We start from the raw sequence: 22,636 nt of genomic DNA on the forward strand, positions 1-22,636 counted from the left end.
TTCAGTTGTACATAATTAAAATTTGTTGTTAATTAATTTTCAATTGTTAATGTAATTTATTTTTAATTATTTAAATAGCTTGTAGGGATTTATTTAAGTTACATTTAGCTTTGGGTTGATGGGTTTGTATGGGAATAGTGTGGGAAATTAAATATAATTTAATGTATTTTAAATGTAACCATTTTTTGCTAATTAAATAATATTTGATTATTAATTATGTAAATTAACAATTTGTTTAATTATTGTGTATTTGCACTGTTTTATTTCTATTAACATATAATTTATGCTGATATGTTTATTACACATCTATTTTTTTCAATACTGTGTTTTAGGTGAGTAAGTTGGTAAGAAAATAATTATACAACTTTTATATTGATACTTATATGTAATTAATTGCTAATAATGTATATTTTTATATTTCTTGTTTTAAATAAAATAATTTAATGATACTTATTTGTTACATTTTGTTTGTGGAGTGATATTTATTTACATTTTATTTTTTATTTTAATTATTAATTGGAATGAAATAACTCATGATGTCATAATTTTGTTATTTTATTGGTCATTAGGGAAGTTGATATTATCATATGTAATTTTATTTTTTGCCTTTCTTTCTTTTTCAATGTATACAGAAAGTGATGTTTGGTTGCTAGCCGTACCTTGATTTTCCGATGTGTATCACTGACCATAAAAAACTGGACACCCTGCAACAAATAACACCAGTTATTGTGAAAACAAAAGGGTGGGACAATATTCACAGAGAATGGGTAAAATGAAACAACTCTGAGGAACATCATAAAAGGCATAGAAAAAGATAATATGGAGAGTCCCTTGTCTGGAAACATTATCACAGGGGCAGTTGATTGGATCATTTGACCAACAATTAATAATAGGAAAACTAACAAGTCAATGGAATATGTTGATCCCGAAGGGAGTTGACAGAAACCTTTGCTTGCAGTTTTAAACAAAACTAAGATATGGTTCTAAACTATTAGTGAAAAGAAACATTTGGTTCTTAATAACACTAGGCTTAACAGTTTCCTGTGACAGCCTTCAATTTTCAAATAAAAATAGATATTGTGTCTCATTATGAGTTCAGTGAACGGGATAACCAGTCCGCCGAACTTCCCAAGGGGAGGTCGCTGTCATGCAAGCTACCTTCCCTCCGGGCCCATTACGACATTCCCACTTGCCTGACGGACGGAAACCAAGATTTCTGCCCAGCAGGAAAGTGTCAGCAACATTGTCTCCGGCTCGTAATCAAACCGGCATCAATTCTGCCGCCGCAGTGAGCACCCTCCCCCACACAATGCTCACTGTCTGCACTGCAGACACTGAGGATTGTGAGGGTGCTGGACAGCGGGACCCCCTGCACTGTCCATGCCAACTGTATGGGCAGTGCAGGGGTCAGCATGGGGCCCCCTGCACAGGCTCTCTGCCAACCTTTTCATGGCAGTAAAACCACCATGAAAAGGCTGGCAGAGAACCAGGTCGTAATCAGCAGGGTGGCGCAGCATGCAGCTCTGGCTGATTCCGACCTGCACCCGCCATCAACCCGTCGGGATCACCGATTACGAGTGTGGCAGTCTACAGGCTGCCATATTACACCAGGAAACCACAATCTCTACCAGGATACATGATCCCAGCAGCCTGGCGGTGGCAGAGATCATAATCTGCCAGGGCAGTGCTGCATGCACCCCTTGCCTGCGGATTGCGACCTTGTTCTCTGCCAGCCTTTTCATGGAAGTTACACTGCCATGAAAAGGTTGGCAGACAACAGGTGCAGGGGGCCCCCTTGCCCAGCACCAAGCACTAAGCAGACCGTGAACATTGCGATGATGCTGGTGCACCCTGCTGGCTACAGCATTGCCACCGGCTCGATTATGAGCCAGAGACAATGCTGTAGCATGTTTCCCGCTAGGACGGTGGGTGGGAAACTCCTAATACCTCCGGCAGGGATGCCGCCACAAAGCGGTGCCCACGCTGTTGAGAGTGTGGTGGACGGGCTTTCTCATCCACCAAACTCGAAATGAGGCCCAATATTTGGATAATCGATATTTTTGAGATAATATTTTTGTCAAAGATATTGTTTGCCACAACATTGTGTCATTGAACCCAGGATGTAGTGAGCTACATGTTGTCACTCAGGTTTCAGGTGAAGCACACTGACAACAAGGAAGCCAGTCGGGAACAATTCACTGGTATTACCAGTAAGCCACTCTGATGGAGTCCCAACGTGACCAAACAGTGTCAGTTATGGAACTTGTAGAGCCCTGGGCCTTAAAGGTCCAGTGAACAGGGACCTATGAGGTCAAGGAGCAAAAGGGTGCGGTCACCTACTATCCTCCAATTTGACTGATTGGATTGTTGTGGTTCTGGTATTATATTATTTATTAAAATATACTCTATTTTATCAATTCTTTTGAGATTTTTCGTGTGTTATGCTTTCACCATGTTACTATTTGAGTGCTATGTGAATACGCTACACATTGCCTCTATGTTTAGCCAGACTGTATTTTGGCAAGATACCAGAGGGTTAAGCACAGGTTAATTTAGTGACTTTTGTGGTTTACCCTAACAAGGACTGTGTTTTTTTTTTAAATTAGTTTTTAATTATTATTTCAACAGTGAAAAAAGAAAAAATATAATTGTATTCCCGGATTGCATGATTCTACAGTTATTTTCATGTTCCAGTGCTAATTCCTCATTTGTCATTGCGTTCATAGCGGTGTAATCACCATTTATACATTTAGCTAAAATATTTGGAAGCATTGCGTATATGGTAAATACAATAAAGAATTATAACATAAAAGATAATTGAAAAAGGACTAAAGATAGAGAGAAAGGAAAGGGGAGATGAGGTCGAGCTCGAGAAGACTGTACGCAGGGGGGGTAAGGAGGGCGCTACCCACACCACCCGTCGACAGAGCCCTTACAGTACCTGGAGCAGTGCAAAATATGTTCTCATAGTGGTTTCGGAATGGGACAAACAAGGGCGGCTCAGTGATCGCACATGTTCAGGGGAGTGCGCAGGAGGAATGGAGGTGCAGGCGGGGTGGGGCCGCAATGATAGGGAAACAGGAGGCCGTCCCCGGCAATCGACGCGCTTGTGTACTTTCCCTCCTTTGATTTAGTTTATTGTTCAAGAGCATCTGTATCTCATTGTGCCCCTTATCTCGTGTTCCTGCTGTATCTATTGTTTCAATTATTCCTTACTGAATTGCTTTGCTACTGCGTTTTCTGGGGTAGCTAACTGTGCCAACATTGCACGTATGTTCTGTGAGTTGCTAGATGTTGCCTATCGGTTTCATTTATTCAGGGGGGTCGTTTATCATCTTTGCTTTCCAAGCTTATCACAAGGGAGTTCTAGGTTTCCACGCCCTTGACCTGGACCCCTTTTTCCTGTAGTGATTGGAGTGTTTGTGCTTCTGCTTTTGCCCAGCGTAACAGCTCGACTTGCCACTGATAGGTGCTCAGCGCGCTAGGAGCTTTCCAATGCATAGCTATCAGACGTCTATACAGCACTAGTGCTAATGCTATGTATCTATGTGTCTGCTTCCGTCTTTTGGATCTTACGCCGATTCCTAGTAGGCATAGCTCCAGGTTGGGGGACAATGGAGTATCCGTCGACTCCGTTAACAAAGTTGTTATATCATTCCATGTATGTAGAATTGGAGGGCATTCCCATGTCATGTGGAAAAAGGTGGCTTCTGTGACTCCGTGCGTGCTGCGGGAGCGTTTCTGAGAGTACCTGATCCCATCTATTTTTTGCTAGTTCCTGCCCATGTTCAGTATGTGTTGTCAGGATTCTATATATTCTCGAAACATTTATTGGGGCGACTACATTATCTACTAGATCGTGTAGTATAGGAGCCGTTTTTGGTTCACTATTACCACAATTTCAGATTGAACGTGCTAAGTGTCGTGCTGCGCCAAACGCTATGAAGCTTCCTTGTCCCAGGTTATGAGCATTGGCCAATGCCTCATATGTTAGGAGGTGCCCTTCGCCGTAAATATCACCCACTGTTTGTATGCCCTTCTCGGGCCATGTGATCAGGCCTACCTTTGCTGCTATCTTTTCAATTTTCGGAATGGCCAGTAGTGGGATCTTAGGGGAATACTGTGGCTTCTTGTCCCCAGCTAGTACAAATTGGCCCCAGACCCAGTAAGCTGTATTTAGTAAAATGTTTTGTGTATGCGATGAGCCATTTCGGCTCATCAGATAATATAGTATGTTAGTATAACCTAAGTCCGTAAGTACCGTCTGTGTTTCTTCGCTCATAGGATTTCCGAGCCATTTAAACACCCATTACAACTGGGCCGATGCATAATATAGTTCAAATCGTGGTGCCCCTAGACCTCCTAGTGTAAGTGGTAGATGTATTTTCGTTAGCGCCTCACGCCGGCGACCGTTGCCCCATATTAAGTCTGTTAGTATGCTATTCAGTGGTTTGAAAATGGAGGTGGGAAGTACCAGTAGAAGCGCCATAAAGAAGTACAGTAGACGCGGTAATATTATCATCTTTGCTATGGCCACTCTTCCCATGGGAGAAAGTGGGAGCGAACACCGGAAAGATAAAGAGCCCCTAACGGATCTAATCACTTGTCCCAGGTTGCCATCTTTGAGGTCCTGGGGGTCGTGATACACATTTATTGCTAAATATTTAAGGTCCCGCACAGCTTCAAATTCAGCTCGGCCCGCCAGATGGAACAACGCGGCGGACCAAACTTGGGTGAACGCAGGGGGAAGGCTCGGTCCAATTAACCGCCGTGCCGGGGGTACGGGTGGGCAGAGACCTGGGAGGTCCGCGCCCGGTAGCGATCACATCGTTAACCTACTCCACCGGCGCCCGCGGTCCAGGCCTCTCCAGCACAGGTGCAGGCCGCACTGTACTCCTGTGGCCGCAGGCGCGCGATTCCAGCACCCTCACTTGTGTTTTCCGTCATCCGGAGCACCCCTATCACGTAAAGGGGCCCCCACTCGTCGCAGGCGCGGATGCAGGGCACCACAGGGAACAGGATAACTGCCGATTTCGGTGGGCCGTGAGCGGAGGTCTTTGTTCAAGCGTCCGCTGCGGTCACCATCTTAGCCACGCCCCAACAAGGACTGTGTTTATTGCTTGAGTGAGGCTTCCACCCTCCTCAACTAATCACATTATTTTTTACAATTGTCTTGTTTTACTTTATTGCGTGCTGGCAGAGGATTGTACTGTTGTTTTTCCTTAGTGAAGGCTCTCAAATGAATGTCTTGTTGCTTTCTCTAAGTGCATGCTTAGATGATTGTCATGTTGCTTTCCTTTATTGCACAATCTCAAGTGATTGTCATGTTGTTTTCTCTCACTGCTTGTTGTTTGCCCTTACTGCATGCTCTCCGATGATTGTTGTGTTGTTTTCCCCCAGTGTACTCTCTCAAGTGATTGTCTTGTCATTTTCCCTTAGTACTTGTTTTCTCTTAGTGAATGATCTCAAATGATTGCATGTTTTTTCTCCTTAGTACACTCTCTCAGGTGATTGTCATGTTGTTTTTTCTCAATGCTTGTTTTATCCTTATTTCATGCTCCCAGATGATTGTCATGCACTCTCTCAAGTGATTGTCCTGTTGTTGTCTCTTAGTGCTTATTGTATTCTCTAACTGCACTCTCTCAAATGATCGTCATGCTGTTTTCCCTTAGTGCACTCGCTCAAGTGATAGTCTTTTTTGTTTTCTCTTAGTGCCTGCTGTTTTCCCTTAGTGCACTCGCTCAAGTGATTGTCTTTTTGTTTTCTCTCAGTGCTTGCCTTTTTTCCTTAGTCCACACTCTTAAGTGATTGTCTTGTTTTCTAGACATGGAATTGACTTCATCCAAGATTTAAGAAGCCTTCTAGCTGGAGTCACGGGCCTGAACATTGAAAATGAAGGAGTGCCCTCCCAGCTCCTGGTCCATGGGTTACTGGCCTTCCCTGTTGGACTTGATGATTCTCAACAGGTATTTCTGGCTGCTGCATACTATGGGAAAGGGCGAGTTGTTGTTGCAACACATGAGGGACAACTAAACACACCTTACCTTAAAACATTTTTACTCAATGCCATCTCCTGGCTGGATGGAGGGAGGCAGGGGAAGATTGGCATTGAAAGCAGCTTGAATGGGCTCCATGATCTTCTCAATGAAAACCAAGTGGCAAGTGGAATTTCTGACCTGATCCCAAGTCTTAGCGTCTACTGCTGCCAGTCTTACAGTGATAGTGAGGTGCAGAAAATCCACGAGTTTGTGGCTGAAGGTGGGGGCTTGCTAATCGGAGGCCAAGCCTGGTGGTGGGCCTCGCAGCATCCAGGCCAATATGCTGCAGCAGAATATCCCGGCAATAAAATACTGAATACATTTGGAATCTCTATCCTGGGCAAATCCCTCAAGGCTGGTACTTACAAACCTATGAAGCCTGAAGATGTGACACAGGTGTACCACTTTCGTAGAGCTCTTTCCAGGTTCCTGCAAGATAACAGTGGGAAGGATACAGTGCCATCTCCATCACTTTGGCTGCAAAAACTGGGACAAGACTGTACTGAATTTGTGAAACTGTCATCAGAAGGTTCTTCGGCAGTCTCCTCTATTCACCAAATGTTGAAGGATCTGCTCCATCACACTAAGGTCCCAACAGTGAGTAAAGACAAGCCTATTCAAAACAACTCGAATGAGTATGTTCTGATCCAGTTGGCGACATCTCTTCATGATCGATACCCTGATTTGTCTGATGTTATCCTGACCATCGATGCCAAGAATGAAGGTATGCAGGTCCTGACTGGTATGGCAAAGCTGTCCTTGCAAATTTTGTCAGGCCAGACCCCATAGGGTGCATAGCGAGTGCGGTGAGCAACCCTGGCTGCTTGGAATGGTTCTCACCCTCCCCCATGAAAAGTGGGGAAAAAATGTCACAAATGGTGCATTCTTCAACACATTTTCATTATATATTCAATTGAATGTGTTTTTAAAGCATAGTAAATGATGACCATTCAGAGTACCAGGATAAGGCAATCTTTATTGGGGCGCTTCAGTGATTCCCTCACCATCATCCTCTAACAATGTCCCTTATCTCTCTATAGCCCCTCTCTCTCTTGTATTTAATTTGTTTTATAGCTCCTCTCCAACCAGTGTAGGGTGTCAGAGCACCTTACTTCACACACAGATACACAGACAATGGATCATACATTTAGAAATCAGGGTATAGAAAATGTTGCATACTGCAAAGGGGACTGCAAGGTGTGTGATTCACATGTCATCCACACTGGTGGCATTTTTAAGAGTGCTTGGTCTGGGGAAGCATAAACTCAGTAGTCAGAATGTAACACAGTGGCTAGGGTTGACTTTACTAATAAGAATGTGTTCCTGCCCAAACAAACCCTTCCTAGAAAAATTAGTATAATGAAAGACTGGGAAAAAACATAATTTTCTAAGCTGTACGATGTAGTTTGCATTCAGCTCTTAGATGGCAGCTCATATCTCACTGTGCTAAATCATGATTGTAACTTATAAACTGTACACTAACAAAGGGATCTATGTGCCAAAAGCAGTAACCCACTGAGCTATGTACATAAAATACTGTTCTGTGATCTGCATAGTACATGTTCTTTGCTGCAGGCATAATAACTTTCTGTGCTACCTTAGATGAGTCTAAACTGCCCCAAGACAAAACTTCAGTCTCGCTCCAGCAGGTATATTAATCATCAAAGTTATCTTGGCACTTTTGTTCTTGCTTGAAAGTTGTTGGATATACAAAGAACTCTGCAGTGCTTTTAAAACTGCTGCACTGTTTCAAAACCACACCCCAGTAATAAAAGAAGCCCTCCCCACCTTCCCAGCATTTTGGGGAAACGCCAGATGCCTGGTACGGCCAGTCCAGCCTTGAAGGTGCAGACAAATTGGTTGTATCATTGTCATATAACTGACTGGTTATTGTTGTGTAACAAGATGGTTGTTTAGGATTTAAAATGTATAGGAAAATAGACAATTCCACTGACATACTGGGCATGGGATCTTATTTAGAACTTGGCAGATTGGATAAACTGCCATAAATTGGTGGTGTGTCTTTCCTTTGCATCAAATTCCATCTGCCTTATGTAAAGTTTTTTGAGATAGTGGATGGATATCTGACATCTGCCAGCCACCTCTGACATGTACCAGCACCTTCACCAATGGTAAAACATGTCTTCTGATGGATGGAACTATTTAGAGTGCATTTGTCTGCTACTATCAGCATGCAGGCAATACTCAACAGCTGTTATAAATGAGGAAAATACAGATTGATCTAGCATCCACACACACATGCAAAACGTCCCTGCAGCTGCGACATCCAGGACGTTTTGCAGAAAATGCTGTCAACCAAACAGCTCCTGAAATTCAAATTTAAGGGAAGCTCATAGCAAAGTAGTTTTTTGATTTAATGCTTTAATTTCAAAGTAAAATTTTCCTGATAATAGTTTTGACTGTGCAGGTGTAACATTATGATGTACAAGTAAATGTTTTTGATACTCTTATCATTTTCAAAGAAACTATAGTATAATGTACTTGTAATAAGGCAGAAGGGCCAACCTTCATGTTTGTGGCAGAGTACTCGTCTGCCAACCTCTAAATCAAGCTCTAAGGCCCATATATATACCTTTTGAGCGTCAAAAGGTATAGCGCCGCATTGCGTCATTCCAGAGCTCCAGTCGGGTGCCACATTTATGGAATCCCACAAGCCAGTGCAAAGGGTGAGCTAGCGTAAAACAAAATGACGTTAGCCGGGTGGGGGTGGCGGTATGGGACGAGGGGGGTTTGCAACAAAAAATGACGCTAGGCTGGTTAGAGGCAAAAAAAAAAACTTTAACCAGCCTAGCGTCATTTTCTGATGCAGAAACATCCATACCACATGACTCCTGTCTTATGGAAGACAGGAGTCATGCCCACCACCCCAGTGGGCAGCACAGAGGACAAGGATCCCCTGGGCATGGCCATTGCACCCAATACCATGTAGGGGGGCCCATCTTAGGGCCCCAATGGCACTTCAAAAAAGTTTCAAAAATACTTACCCCTACTTACTCTACTTACCTGGGATGGGGTCCTCCATCCTCCGGTGTCCTTCTACTGGGGCTTGGAAATGGGTCCACAGGTCCCCTAAAGCCTGGTCTGATCCAGGTTTTAAATAATGGTGCAAAACAAGCTTTGCACATTATTTGGAAACTCCTCCCACCCGTGCATCATTTTAGCACAGGTGGATAAATATGGGGATATGGGGATAGCACCATTTTTTAGATGGAAACGCCTACCTTGCATCTCATTGAAACAAGGTCGGTTCACACATCCAAAATATGGTGCAAACTCCAATATTTTGGTGTGTCTAACGTCAAAATATAAATTTGGAGTTATGTTTGTGCCACATTTGTGTTAAATAAAATGACAAAAATGCAGCGCAAAAAAGTATTAATATGGGCCTAAGGCCCTCATTACAACATTGGCGGTATTGACCGCCTACCGCCACGGCGACGGCAGCCAACATACCGTCGCCGTGGCTATCAGCCGGCCACCCGCATTCTGACCGTAGGTGGAATACCATTGACGGTCATTGCGGCAGACGGCGGTAAGGTGGTGCTGCTGTCAGTAGCATCGCCACACCAGCAAAACACCGCCTACTGTATCATGAGCAATGATACAACCTGGAGGTGTTTTGCTTGTGGATGCTGCTGTTTGCAGCAGCGCCGCGTCCCGTCTCCTGCCGGAGGACCCCCTGCAAGCAGGTAAGTCAGGATCTCTGACAGGAGAGGGAGTGGGGGTGTTGTGTGTGTGTGTGTGGGGGGTATTGTGTGTGTGTGTGTAGAGTGTGTCTGTTTTTGTATGCATGCATGAGGGTGTGAGTTGCGTTGAATGAGTGCGTGAATGACTGAATGTGAGTGTATGTGTATGTTATGTGTTGTGAATGCGTGTGTGCGACAATGTTGGTGTGTGTTGCGGTGTGTGGGTATGTATGTGTGCATGGATGTGTGTGTGTATGAGTGTGTATGTGTGGGCGTGGCGGTGTGTAAATGTGCGGGGGCAGGAGAGGGAGGGGGAGGGTGGTAGAGGACTCTGGGGAGGGGGGCAGGAAGACCCCTATCAGTCCCAGGGAAGGAATTCCCTGGCACTGATAGTGCCTACCGCCATGGTTTTCGTGGCAGTACGATTGCCATGAAAACCATGGCAGTAGGGGAGGTCATAATCCCGAGGGTGGGTTTGTGGCGGCCGCCTGGCTGGAGACCGAAGTCTCCAGCCCAGTGTCTGTTACCACCTTGGCGGATGGAGTGGTACCTTTGGGAAAAGGTACCGCCAGCCTGTTGGCAGTACCTTTCCCCAAATTATCGCCGACCGCCAGGGTCGTAATGAGGGCCTAAATGTTTTAGTGGAAACACATAAAACTTGCTATATGTATAATATCCATACTTTTTGAATGTAGGGAATATAATAAAATATGTGAGAAAAGTGGTTTATTATATGGTGTGATTGTGAGACCTCACTGTTTAATAAACTCATAAATCTATCTTTGGTCCAGTCAGGCACGTTTATAAAACCTTAGCTCAAACCTGGGTAGCTGTGGCTTTGAGTAGTCATGCCTTAACAAAGGAAAAAGTGCAAAGAATTTAGAAGTACCAAAACAATTCAATGAGAAGGAAACATGACATAAAAGTAATTGGACACCAATTTATAAAACTGTGGGCCTAATTTAAAGTTTGGTGGATGGGGTCACTACACCACAAACATGACGGATATCCTATCCACCGTATTATAATTTGATTATATCCTATGGAAATCGTAATATGGCGGCGGAAGAGACATCCGTCACAATTGTGGCAGAGCAACTCATCCGCCAAACTCTAAACCAGGTCCTATATCTTATTTTTATATGACTGTTTAGACACCAAAAGGAGTATTATCCACCATGAGATTAAATTATTAAGCAAATCGTAAACCGCAGCTTTTCACTCTAATTGCAAACAAGCATTGACAACTACCACAATTAGTAGTTACTAGGAAAATTTTACTAAACTTTTATAAAGTTGTGGATGTGTATTCTGGCCCACTTTGGGCAATCTAGACTAGCAGGGAGTGAGTCATAGGGATCAATAAGGCTTGGAAGGACTGTTATATTGCAGTCAAAACAGTCTGTAACCCAGTTCCAAGCTCTGTGGACAAACTGCCTTAGACTTCAATGTACTGATCCTGATGCTAGGGACACAGGATTCTGAAGGTGCTGCAGGATGGTGATCCAATAAGGAGGGGGTGGTCTTCCTGGGGCTACTGTTCGATCCATGGGGTCAGGGTTGGAGGAATTTCGCCACAGGAATTGGTGTCCCTCTACTTAACACAAACTGTTAGAAAACATAGTGGATCATAATACCAGTCAATGTTAATCAACACAACCAAAATTAATCTTGTTCATAGTAACAGCTATGTTTCCAATTATGACTTTTAAGCAAACCAACACAGTCATTGTGTCCCCATGTATGACGTCACAATTCCATTGTTTAACTCATTGAACAATTCATATTGGCGTCATTGTTATTACAGTGGGGATATCATCATGATCACAGGACAAACACATGCATTCTAATCTCTGCTAGTTGCTTACGAACATTATCTTTCACCCAAGTGGCTACACCTTACCTATTTTAGAGTACTAAAGGTCTGGGTGCATAATATAAGGAACAGGGGTTCCTTGTCATAAAAGATGCAATATAGTTTACGCATAGACATACAATGAAGTCTATGTATATTATTGATCTAAAAAGATGTTTATTTAATAAGAAATCTTTTGAAAAAAATTTTTGGAGAGAAAAGTCTTAACATGGGGAAACTAAGATGACTTGAGGAACTTTCAGCACATACAGTAAAGAGAAAAAGTAAAAACATATGTTATTAATATTCACGCATACTCATACAAAAAACTATTGTAAATCATTAAGGGGGTCATTCTGACCCTGGCGGTCATGGACCGCCAGGGCCAACGACCGCGGGAGCACCGCCAACAGGCTGGCGGTGCTCCCATGGGCATTCTGACCGCGGCGGTACAGCCGCGGTCAGAAACGGAAAACCGGCGGTTTCCCGCCGGTTTCCCGCCGGTTTTCCCCTGCAGGCAGCGCCGCCATGGGGATTCCGACCCCCTTACTGCAGGCCTGGTTCTGGCGGTTTTGACCGCCAGATCCTGGCTGGTGGTAACGGGTGTCGTGGGGCCCCTGGGGGCCCACTAAGATTTTCAGTGTCTGCACCCGTCGCACCCTTCCCACTCCGCCGGCTCCATTCGGAGCCGTATTCCTCGTGGGAAGGGGTTTCCCGCTGGGCGGGCGGGCGGCCTTCTGGCGGTCACCCGCCCGCCCAGCAGGAAACTCAGAATAACCGCGGCGGTCTTTTGACCGCGCAGCGGTATTCTGGAGGTTCCAGCCAGGCCGGCGGCTTCCGCCACCGGCCGGGGTCAGAATGACCCCCTAAATGAGTTAGTGTAGAACATTGTCAACGTTTCGATCCTATAGAGCAATGTGCGTGAGATCGTCATCAGGGCTCAACAAGGGTGCCTGAATAATATCCGTGAAGGTACAAGTCACTGGTTCAAAAATCTACTGTCAACATTCAAGGAAAAGGGAAAATACAGTGGCACACGAGTGGTAAAAGTCCACCAAGCCTGTGTGAAACACAGAACACAAACCAGAGTGACCAATGCAGTATGTCCTATGTTGAATAAAGATGAGGACTCGTAACAAGGGAAAGCCAGTACCTATGGCCCAGACTGCTTAACCGATAACACATGTGCGAGAATTATCAGTGTCACCAGTGAAAGGTCCAGTGAAGCAATGTGTGCCCGTCCCATGAATCCGAGTCTAGAATCATGCATGAACCATGTTATTTGTTAAGCTGTCTGTCTCGCAGAGGCGAGGTGCACTTTCACCACTCGTGGGCCGCGATATTTTACACATAGACGTCATTGTATGTCTATGCATAAACTACTTTGCATCTTTTATGATAAGGGACCCCTTTCCTTATAATATACTTAGACCCCAGGTGCCTTGTATATCCTTGGATTTCCCTTGTTTCTTTGAAACAAAGATCTGGGTGCAAACATATTATTTAGACATTGGAAACAAAGATGATAACCATGATAATTTTTAATTCTAACATGATATTGCAAGAATGATGTAAGTCCTCTGGAAACTAGAATCATGAATAAAATGTGAAAAGGATATTAGACAGTGAAGTTATTTAATTAGTGTAACTACAGAAAAACTGCAGATTACTCATCAATATTGTGTCACGGTGAGAATTGAGATCCAAGATGTATCTGCTTTCTAACAACCTCAGAAGTTCTTCATGATTCTCACCTCTATCCTATAATTCAACCCTGTCACTGCTGAAAAATCGCAAGAAGTCATGATTCTGATCATGCACGCTTTTGTAATGTCTAGTTATTACATAATTCACATCAGCTCTTTTTAATACCGGCTCAAATGTGTTACAGAATTCTTTACATACAGGGAAGATAGTGCTGCCCACACACATCTTATCACCTGGACTTTTCAGTATATATATATATAATAATAATAACTTGAGGCACAAGTGTAGTGTATTTCTTTCTATCTGTGGGTAAGACATATGACTAAGTATTAGTGCTCATGTTGCAGGCCTTGTATCTAATTCACTCAAAAAAGCATTTTCCCAATTTAAGCAAGTTATTACTAGAATTCATCTTCAGATAAGAGATAAGAAAAGTTGTTAAAGTTATCTTAAATCAACATTCCACAATTACGTACCATGAGTCAAAATTCCTACAGGATAAACTTGTTTCCAGTTATCTGAAGAAGAATTCCAGTACCTTCTGGCATACATTGAGAAAAGGCTCAAACGTAGTTACAAATGAATAGGGGCCTGCGCCCCACCTCTATTGGGCCTAAGGGACCCCATCCACCAGGGCCAAATAATTACAAAAAGGGGAGGTAGGATGCACACTCCCTCCCAGTGCTGGTATCTGTCCTGGGGACCCTAACCGACAGTTAAATACAAGACAGTGACCCAGTGTCCCTAACCCCGGGACACCGTGGTTCCCTGTCCAGGAGAGTGTGGGCAATCTCGGACTGCTCTCTCCTGGACTGAGAACTCCACTTTCCTTCCACCCAGTGGGAGCAGTTAAAAACAGCTGCTCCTGCCAGGGGCCTGATTAGGATCTCTACAGCAAATCCAATGCAGCGGGGTTGTCGTATGAAGATGTTTCCAACAGGCTCACCGGCAGAAACAGCGCTTCAGCAGGCAGCCTGGTGGAAACAGTACAGCAGCATTGGCCTTGGCTCCCTTAGGGAGCCGAGGGCAATGCTTTTGCCACAAACACCCTCTGAATGAGCACTGTTGGAACAGTGAACATTCTGAGGGGGCTGGCAGGGGGGGGCCCGGCACTGCCTTTCCACCAGCCTTTTCATGGCAGGGACGCCACCATGAAAAGTCTGGTGGAAAGTGAAGCAGTGATCAGCAAAGCAGTGCCGAACTCGGCACCGCCGTGGCTAACCATGACTTCGACCGTCACCCCCTGGTGGTGGCGGTGGTGTTCTGGTGGTGTGACCACCAGGATAATAATCCAGTGTTTGGACTGCCAGGAATTTGGCGGTCCGTGGACTGCCTAACTCATAATGAGGCCCAAAGTTCTGGATCCTGCCAGAACCAAATAAGTTGCTGGCTGGGGAGCTGGCTGGGCCAGTGGGGGCACTGGGGCTCCTCTCGAAGCCTCCAATGTACTACTTTGTGTGTGTTCACATCCAGAGGCCCATTGAAAGCAATGGGAGCTTCCTTTTAGCGCCTGCTCTGAGCAGGCATTAAATGTGCCAAGAAAAATGGAGCAAGGAGATCTTAGATTTCCTTGCACCATTTGTTTGGCCCCCTTTACATACATTATGCCTGATGCAGGCATAATGTAGTGCAAAGCGTTACAAAGTGGCGCAATGCATGCATTGCGCCAAGTTGTAAATATGGTGCAGCATTTTTTACCTACTAACACCACATTAGTGCTCTTAAATATGACCTAAGTCTCCTGGGTCATTAAATCCATTACCCGAGGAGAACTTATCATATTTTTAAAGCATTCCTAGCTGGACATCTATGCTCTTTAACTGGCATGCAAGGCTATCTTCAGGTTACCTTAATGATTTTATTTTCTGGCCCAAAAAATGTTAAAGAGTGACAGACAAGGTTTAAAAAAAAATATATATATATATATAACACTTTCATAATAATTAATATTAATAAACATTGCATTTTGTGGATTGTTGAAATATACATTTGATTAAAAATATTAGTAATTTTTGGGAAAAAATGATAGATTTGAGATTTCGTCGGTGATGTCATAAATGAATGTCATAGAAAATGTCACGAGTGATGCAATATCGGCAGTCATAAGCTGTGCATGACGGTGGCACTAGTTATTGTTAGCTCTACTAACTATAACTGGTGAATTTGGTGTTTTTTTTAGTTCAAAACTTTCATGTTTCACTGATATACTCACACAACTATAATGTACTTTAACATTTGTTTTTTTTTCAGTGAATATCTACGGTTCTTTCAAACAAAAAAGCAGATCTTTTTATCACACCTAACTACAGTGTACTTTTTACCATTTTTCAGTGAATTTCTATTTTGTTTTTAACATAAAACAATATTTTATTACGTATGTAAAACCAACCCCATGCTGAGCACAGCCTTTGGCCAGGCCCTATAGCAAACAACCCACAAGCAGCCAGACTCATGCTGCACACGGTCTTCGGCCATGTACAGCAAGGTGTTGACAAAAGGGCCTGGCCTGTGGCCAACCCACCTGGAGGCAGGTATCCACACGCTACGCATGACCTTTTGCCATGCATTGTGTGGAGTTAGCCGCAGGACCTGTAATGCAACCAGCCCCTGCTTCCCACTCCCTTCAGTCATCCAACCCCATGCTGCAAACAGGCTCTGGCCAGGCGCAGAGGAGGGTTGGTCTGCCACCAGGGCCTGTGGCCAAAGCCATAGCACCCTGCCAACCACAAACCACATACAGCCTTTGGGATGAGCAGCTTAGGTTTTGGTCTTGAGGCTCCAGAGACCCCAGTTCTTGGGGCCAGGACTTATATATTAAGGTGAGGGGGGCATGCAGCCTCCTCCCTGATCATTAATTGGCCCTGGAGCCAAACAAGTAAACAGGGGAGGAGGGTGTGAATCCCCCCTCCCAGAACCTTAATAAGGCCTAAGACCATACCCGAGGGCCAAATATAATATAAAAAGGGGAGGCATTTAGTCAAAGGGGTGCAAAGTAAAAAGAGGAATAGGTCCCAAAATACTCTTTAAATCCAATGCATTATACAGAGACTTTTGTATTACACATAGAGCAAAACAGCTGAACAGATTGTAAATCTTAACAGCAATGTACATAATGGTAGAACATTCTTTTAGCTATTGCAAGTGATGTTATGAAGTGGTTATGAAGTTATAAGGGCCAACAACTGATATCTTGTAGGTCAGTACAACTAAAAGTAGAAAGGAAGTCCAAAAAAATAAACTAGACTGCATATGTAAATTTTCAGATTTACTACATGAACAACTGAAAGACCCATTTATGATAACATGCTAATGGAAACCTATAAACAAATGTAGTGAATAGAATACATTTTAATCTTTACCTTTACTTTACATTCTGTCTGGCTCACAAAATAAAATTGGCCCAACAAGCCGAACTAAAACCATCTTTCATATGCACTCCTACGCAGCCAAAAGAAAAAATGACCAAGCAGTGAGCCACACTAGCTACTATTTGGACGACATGATAATTTTCTACTAGGAAAGCATCATAATCTCAATTTAGATAACAATAATAATGACTGCCTTTCATTCATCTTGGCCTTCATATGTAGCACAATCCTACTAAAATTAGCAAGGAAGCCCCCAAAATAAACTGGACTGCCTATGTAAAGTTTCAGAAGTACTACATGAGCAACCGAAAGACCCATTTATGGTCACATGCAAATGGAAACCTATAAGCAAATGCATACTGAATAGAATACCTCTTAATCTACATATATTTTCTTTGCATGGTGCCTGGCTCACAAAATAAATAAAACGGTGCCCAACAAGCCAAACAAAAAGGCATCTTCCTCATGTGCTCCTGGGCAGCAAAATTAACAAGCATTTGCAATGCAACAGGTCTCTTTAATTAGTGTGTTGTCTCCTATTTATAAAGGAAAAACTGAATGTTATTTTCCTTTTTATGACAAGGATGTGTTCAGTTCTCTCCATATCTCCCACACAACTGGATAAAGTGATTTTGTCCCCACATATGCACAAAGGGTGTTACATCGCACACTGAGTACCTTCGGAGGAACCTTTAGAAAACATCTGGGATAGGTTTTTCATGTCAATCCGCAATCACCCACATAAGACACGGAAGATTGTATTTTGAATACTGTGTGCTTGAACATACCAAGATAGACACTGCTGAAGCATACCAGTATTAAAGCAATTTTTCACTCTGCAAACTTTACATTAAAAAGTCCTGTAATTATGGTATTATTGGAAGCTACGCTGATTCAAAGAGTATTCCGTTGTGCAAACATTTTGCTTTCAGTGTAGTACGCTTTTAAATTTAAAATGAACCATTTTTTAAGCATGTCCCAAAGGCTCCATTAATAATTCTGTGGCTTCGTCAGTTTATCAATGAGGTATACCTTAACCTTCCTAAAAGTCGTGAATATTAGTCACCCTACAGCATTTTCCACCGATGCTGTATTAATTTCATTGGAACCAAATACTAGAAAGATTTAAGATTTCTTCCAAGCACCTATTAAAAGAGAGGGCTAGTCTAATGGCGTACTTCAAACACCAAGAACTAAGACAAGTGCCTGCGCGTGGCACACAGCAGCACACATCACACATCAGCGGGATGGCTACGTCTCGTTCTGAATTAACACAGACCTCTCTCTCCTTCTTTAACGTAAACAGGCGAAAGCCTTGTTAACCCCCAAAAATGTGACTTTCAGCAACAAGAGATGTAATGAGAAAAAAGAAACATGCTGGTGCACAATAAATCCCATACAATGGAGGCTTTGTTTTAAAAGGGCTGCTAAATACACGCAAACTTGAACAATGCAAGGTAAAGTTCACGAGGAATGAAGTCCGAAAGCAATTAAGGTTTGCGGATTTAGGATTTAAAAAAAAAAACACAGCCCAACGTGTGCATAATGTCACTGTTAAAACGGAACAAAAGCTAACATTCCTAAAACACTAAAACACATGCTTGGTTGATAACAACCTAAATAAGCGAAAGCCTTGTTAACCCCAAAACTTGCACACAGAACATAACAAAAGCGCTCGACTTCTGCCAAGCCAGATCGGGCTCGTAAATTAGAGAAAAAAAACTCCACGAGCCCGATGGAAAACAGCGAGCCTCGCATGTTTTTTGTACTTGGTCGCTGCGCTCGAGGAGGGCCAGCCACCGGAAAAGGCCTGACGTATGCGTGCCTTGGACTAATGAAAGCAAGCAGATTTAATTAGGGAAGCCCACGAACCAATAAAAAACACTGACGTGAAGTTGACAGGGCTCCGAGCCCTTTTCTAAATACAAAAGAGTCTCGCTGCGATGCGCATGTGCTAGCGCATGCAACGCAGGCTCGACCCTAAAAAGGGAGCTAGCAGTGAGCTACCCAAACTACTATATGGAGGGCATGAAGATTGGCCATTAGGAAAAAAGATAATAATCTTAATTGATATAACAACATTTATTGGCTTTCCTTCACTTTGGGGTTCATATGTGGAACAATCCTACTAAAAGTAGAAAGGAAGCCCAAAAAATAAACTGGACTTCAAATGTCAATTTACAGAATAACAACATGGTCAACTAAAAGACACACTTATGGTCACAATATTTTGTAAATCAGTAAAACAACGCTTAACAAATAACATAACAAAATAAATAAATCACAGTAGATCTGATTGCCACTGTGCAATTATAGTCAGTATTGCCAAAGATAGGAATTCCTCAACTATTAGCTCTCTAACAACTTTTCACCCGTTTGACGAATCACCACAGACTTTCCAGATCTATAGCATTTTCTACATTTGGAGATGATGTAAATTTTTGTGGTGAATCCTTAAGGGGGTGCAAAGATAAAAAGTCGGGTCTCAAAATTCATTTTCTCACCAATTCATTTTCCATAAACTATTGTATTTGACGTAGCACAAAATCAGCTGAATGGATTTACATGAACTATGCAAATGGTGCAAAGATTATGCATTTTGGGTACTGCAGTTACGTAGGGTGAGTATTTTTTAAGTTATAAGGTATTTAACCTTAGTGATTTCATGGAATTTCACAAACGTTTGTGAAACTATTGTACATGGTAATAAACTTATTTAAAAATATATATTAAAAAAATGTACTTCCCTACCTAATACCACTTTAATAAAGTGATAGTATGTAGGTTTCTACTACGTACGTATATCTAAGATATCTAAGGGCCTAGTAGTGAACACAGTCAAAGTGTAGTAAAAACAATATGGCTGCATTTTCATTCTCTAAAAATAGCCATTACCCAATTATGTACTGGCTTGTCATTGCCATGTACCACAGTATACAGCAAAGTTATCACAATATACCATACCCCAAAATATAACTAAGGCCTATCTGTATTATTGGACTTCAGTCCCCCTGCGTCACCTATGGTGTCACATGGGCAACCTAATACTTCATTCAAATTTACAAAGCAGTGCAAGGCTACCTTGCGTGGCCTTGAGTTGATTGGTAAATCTGGAGAAACACAAGGCAGCACAATTCAATGTTTTGCATTACTATGCACACCATAATCTATATTGCTGCTAAATTTCACATACATCCAAATGCCACGCTACTGTAGCCACTCCACTATATGTTTTTGCATTCTACGCCACTCCACTCTACGATATTACAGAGTATGCACCGCCACTGTATGCCATTTCACTCTAAGCTCTTATACTGTTATCACCTCCACACTTGTTTACATCACTTTACTTTATGCCACTCCACTGGATGCCTCTCCACTATACATTATTCCACTCTACTCCACTTTGCCTTACGCCACTCCAATGTATTGTATTCCACTGTTTGCCACTACACTTTACTCCACTGCAATGCATGAAACTCCACTGTAAGCCACTTCATTCTACGCTATTCAACCAGACGCCACCCCAATGAATGCCACTCCACTGTATGCTATTACACTGTACCCCACGCCACAGTAGGCCACTTCAGTCTAATCCACTCCATTATATGTCACTCTGTTGAAGTAAGCCTCAGCAAGGCCTTCTAATGCAAGGGGTTCACCTTTCTCTGCACAAAGTCCTCAGACCATGTAGGAAGAAGTTGGCACAGAAACTGAAATAAAAGACAAAAGTTTATTAACCTCATGAGGTGGTACTACAGTTCAAACAGTACCCTTCGGTAATGTTTGAAGTAGCACACTGAACTGAGAGAGCATGGTCCTTTTATACCCACGCAGGGGCTAAAAGGAGGTGGTACAAATATAGAAGCAAGACTTCTATACATATAAAGTAATGTGGAAATGTACATTCGACAGGTAGGAGGAGCTAACAATTTTCAAGGACTAAAAGCTGCAGACCTTACTGAGCATGTGCGAAAGTGGGAGATGCTAAATATAACTTGTCACTAGGCAGATTTTCAAGAGTAGTTAACAGAAAGTTAGGACAGAGCACATGGTGAGCACATGGCAGCATGTGGCAGAGAAAATGGCTGCCACGAATACAAAATGGATTCCGCAAAATGTTCACAATAGTTACAAATACAAGATGTCTTCTGCTAATGCTTAATCTAATCGCTGCTAAACTGCAACAGACGACCCTTTCAGCATTAGCTGAAGACATTAGTCTTTCTGGGATAATCTAAATATTCATCTTGTATATTTATGCTCATCATTTCAGCTATTTCTTTTTCTAACATATGTTGTGCTTTCATTTCTGTAATATTTCTTTTGGTAGGCATACAAGCAGTAATACACATGGAGCAGAACATTGGACCACACTGAATACAGATACAGCATGTGAAAAATATTGCAATCATTACACACAGGATAGTCAGTAGTTTCCAGCCCCAGGCGGAAACAAGGCGGCTGTATTTTTCCGCGGGTCAGGTAATGCTGTTTTAAGTGCCATTATATCTGCCATATTCCAAGGAGTATACACCAATTATAAATAAAATAACCCTTAGCATCAACAGAAGTTTTATCATCACTTGTACCTGATCCTTTAGCAGGAACATACAAAGGCGCAGCCTCCCGCATTGGTTTCGCGTGAACTATCATAATCGTATCTGTTCCAAAGATGGAAGCTTGCACCCCGCCGGTCTGAGATGTCCGTGCAACTACGTCCACGGCCCTTTTCTCCTCTCGCAAACGGTCTGCTGCAACACATAATTTCACCAAACGCCTGATTGCATCAGCCACCTGGGAGAAGACAAAAAGACCATCACGCATTTGCTTATGATCAGCTGCTACATCATAGGGCTCTAACTCATCAGAATATTTCCAAAATAGTTCAATAACTTTTGTGCCAAATGCCTCAGTAAAATATAGCTGCTCCTTTTTCATCCACCCTTTCATGTTATCTAAAAGTTCAGAAGCAGAGACAACGCTATGAATTGTTTTATGAGCAATAGATCTAAGCTCAGACGCACGGTCAGCAGGCAACATAGAGCGACTGTCCCGCATCTTCTGTTGCTCCGAACTGGAGACCTTAGCTAACTCATGAGGTGCAGAAGGAACGACATATGGAGGTGGAGTGCGATCTAATAACAATAAATCATCATGTGGTTTATTAAGGATAGGATAGAGAGGATGCCTAACGGTGTATTGGCCAGTTACCTGTAATTTACGTTCTTTCTCTTCTAGCTCCTTTAAGTCATTTATTTCTTTCTTTCTCATTTCCAATGCTTTCACATATACATTCTTCCGCTGCTCTTTCTCAAGCAAGCCTTGCTCACGCTTCACTCGTCCACGCACTTCTTTCTCCCACATTCGTACACAATCAAACATATCTTGCCTAGACTTTCGCTTACACATACATTGTTCCACATACTCAATCTTTCGCAAATCAAATGACCCATGCATAGGCCAATAAAACTCAGGATCCGCACACGTGTATTTATTCCATAATGTGCTGTACATTATAGAAGAAAGACCATATTTAACATACATATCTCTATTAGGCGTCCCCTCTGGGGGTGCCGGTTGCGATTCTTCCAGTCTCAAATTGGTACCATTACAAAAGCAACACATCCTTCGAAGTGTGCTAAAAACAGGCATGCCAAAAATAGTGCAGAATATGCAATATTATAATCAAACACGCAGGGGCTAAAAGGAGGTGGTACAATTATAGAAGCAAGACTTCTATACATATAAGGTCATGCCGAAATGTACAGTCGACAGGTAGGAGGAGCTAACAATTTTCAAGGACTAACAGCTGAAACCTTACTGAGCATTTGCGAAAGTGGGAGATGCTAAATATAACTTGTCACTAGGCAGATTTTCAAGAGTAGTTAACAGAAAGGTAGGACAGAGCACATGGTGAGTACATGGCAGCATGTGGCAGAGAAAATGGCTGCCATGAAT

At 42.8% G+C, this 22,636-nt stretch overlaps 1 protein-coding gene across 1 annotated transcript in view; it reads left to right on the plus strand.

Moving 5' to 3' along the window:
• The window catches only part of LOC138249671 (TRPM8 channel-associated factor homolog), an 81,566-nt gene that overhangs the window by 38,155 nt on the left and 20,775 nt on the right, over positions 1 to 22,636 (plus strand). The window contains exon 3 of the mRNA XM_069203632.1: positions 5,825 to 6,762. Coding sequence (XP_069059733.1) covers positions 5,825 to 6,762 — 938 coding nt within the window. The remainder of the gene's footprint in view (positions 1 to 5,824; positions 6,763 to 22,636) is intronic.

The sequence above is a fragment of the Pleurodeles waltl genome, chromosome 8 (assembly GCF_031143425.1).
Source record: "Pleurodeles waltl isolate 20211129_DDA chromosome 8, aPleWal1.hap1.20221129, whole genome shotgun sequence".
In the NCBI taxonomy this organism is placed as follows: Eukaryota; Metazoa; Chordata; class Amphibia; order Caudata; family Salamandridae; genus Pleurodeles; species Pleurodeles waltl.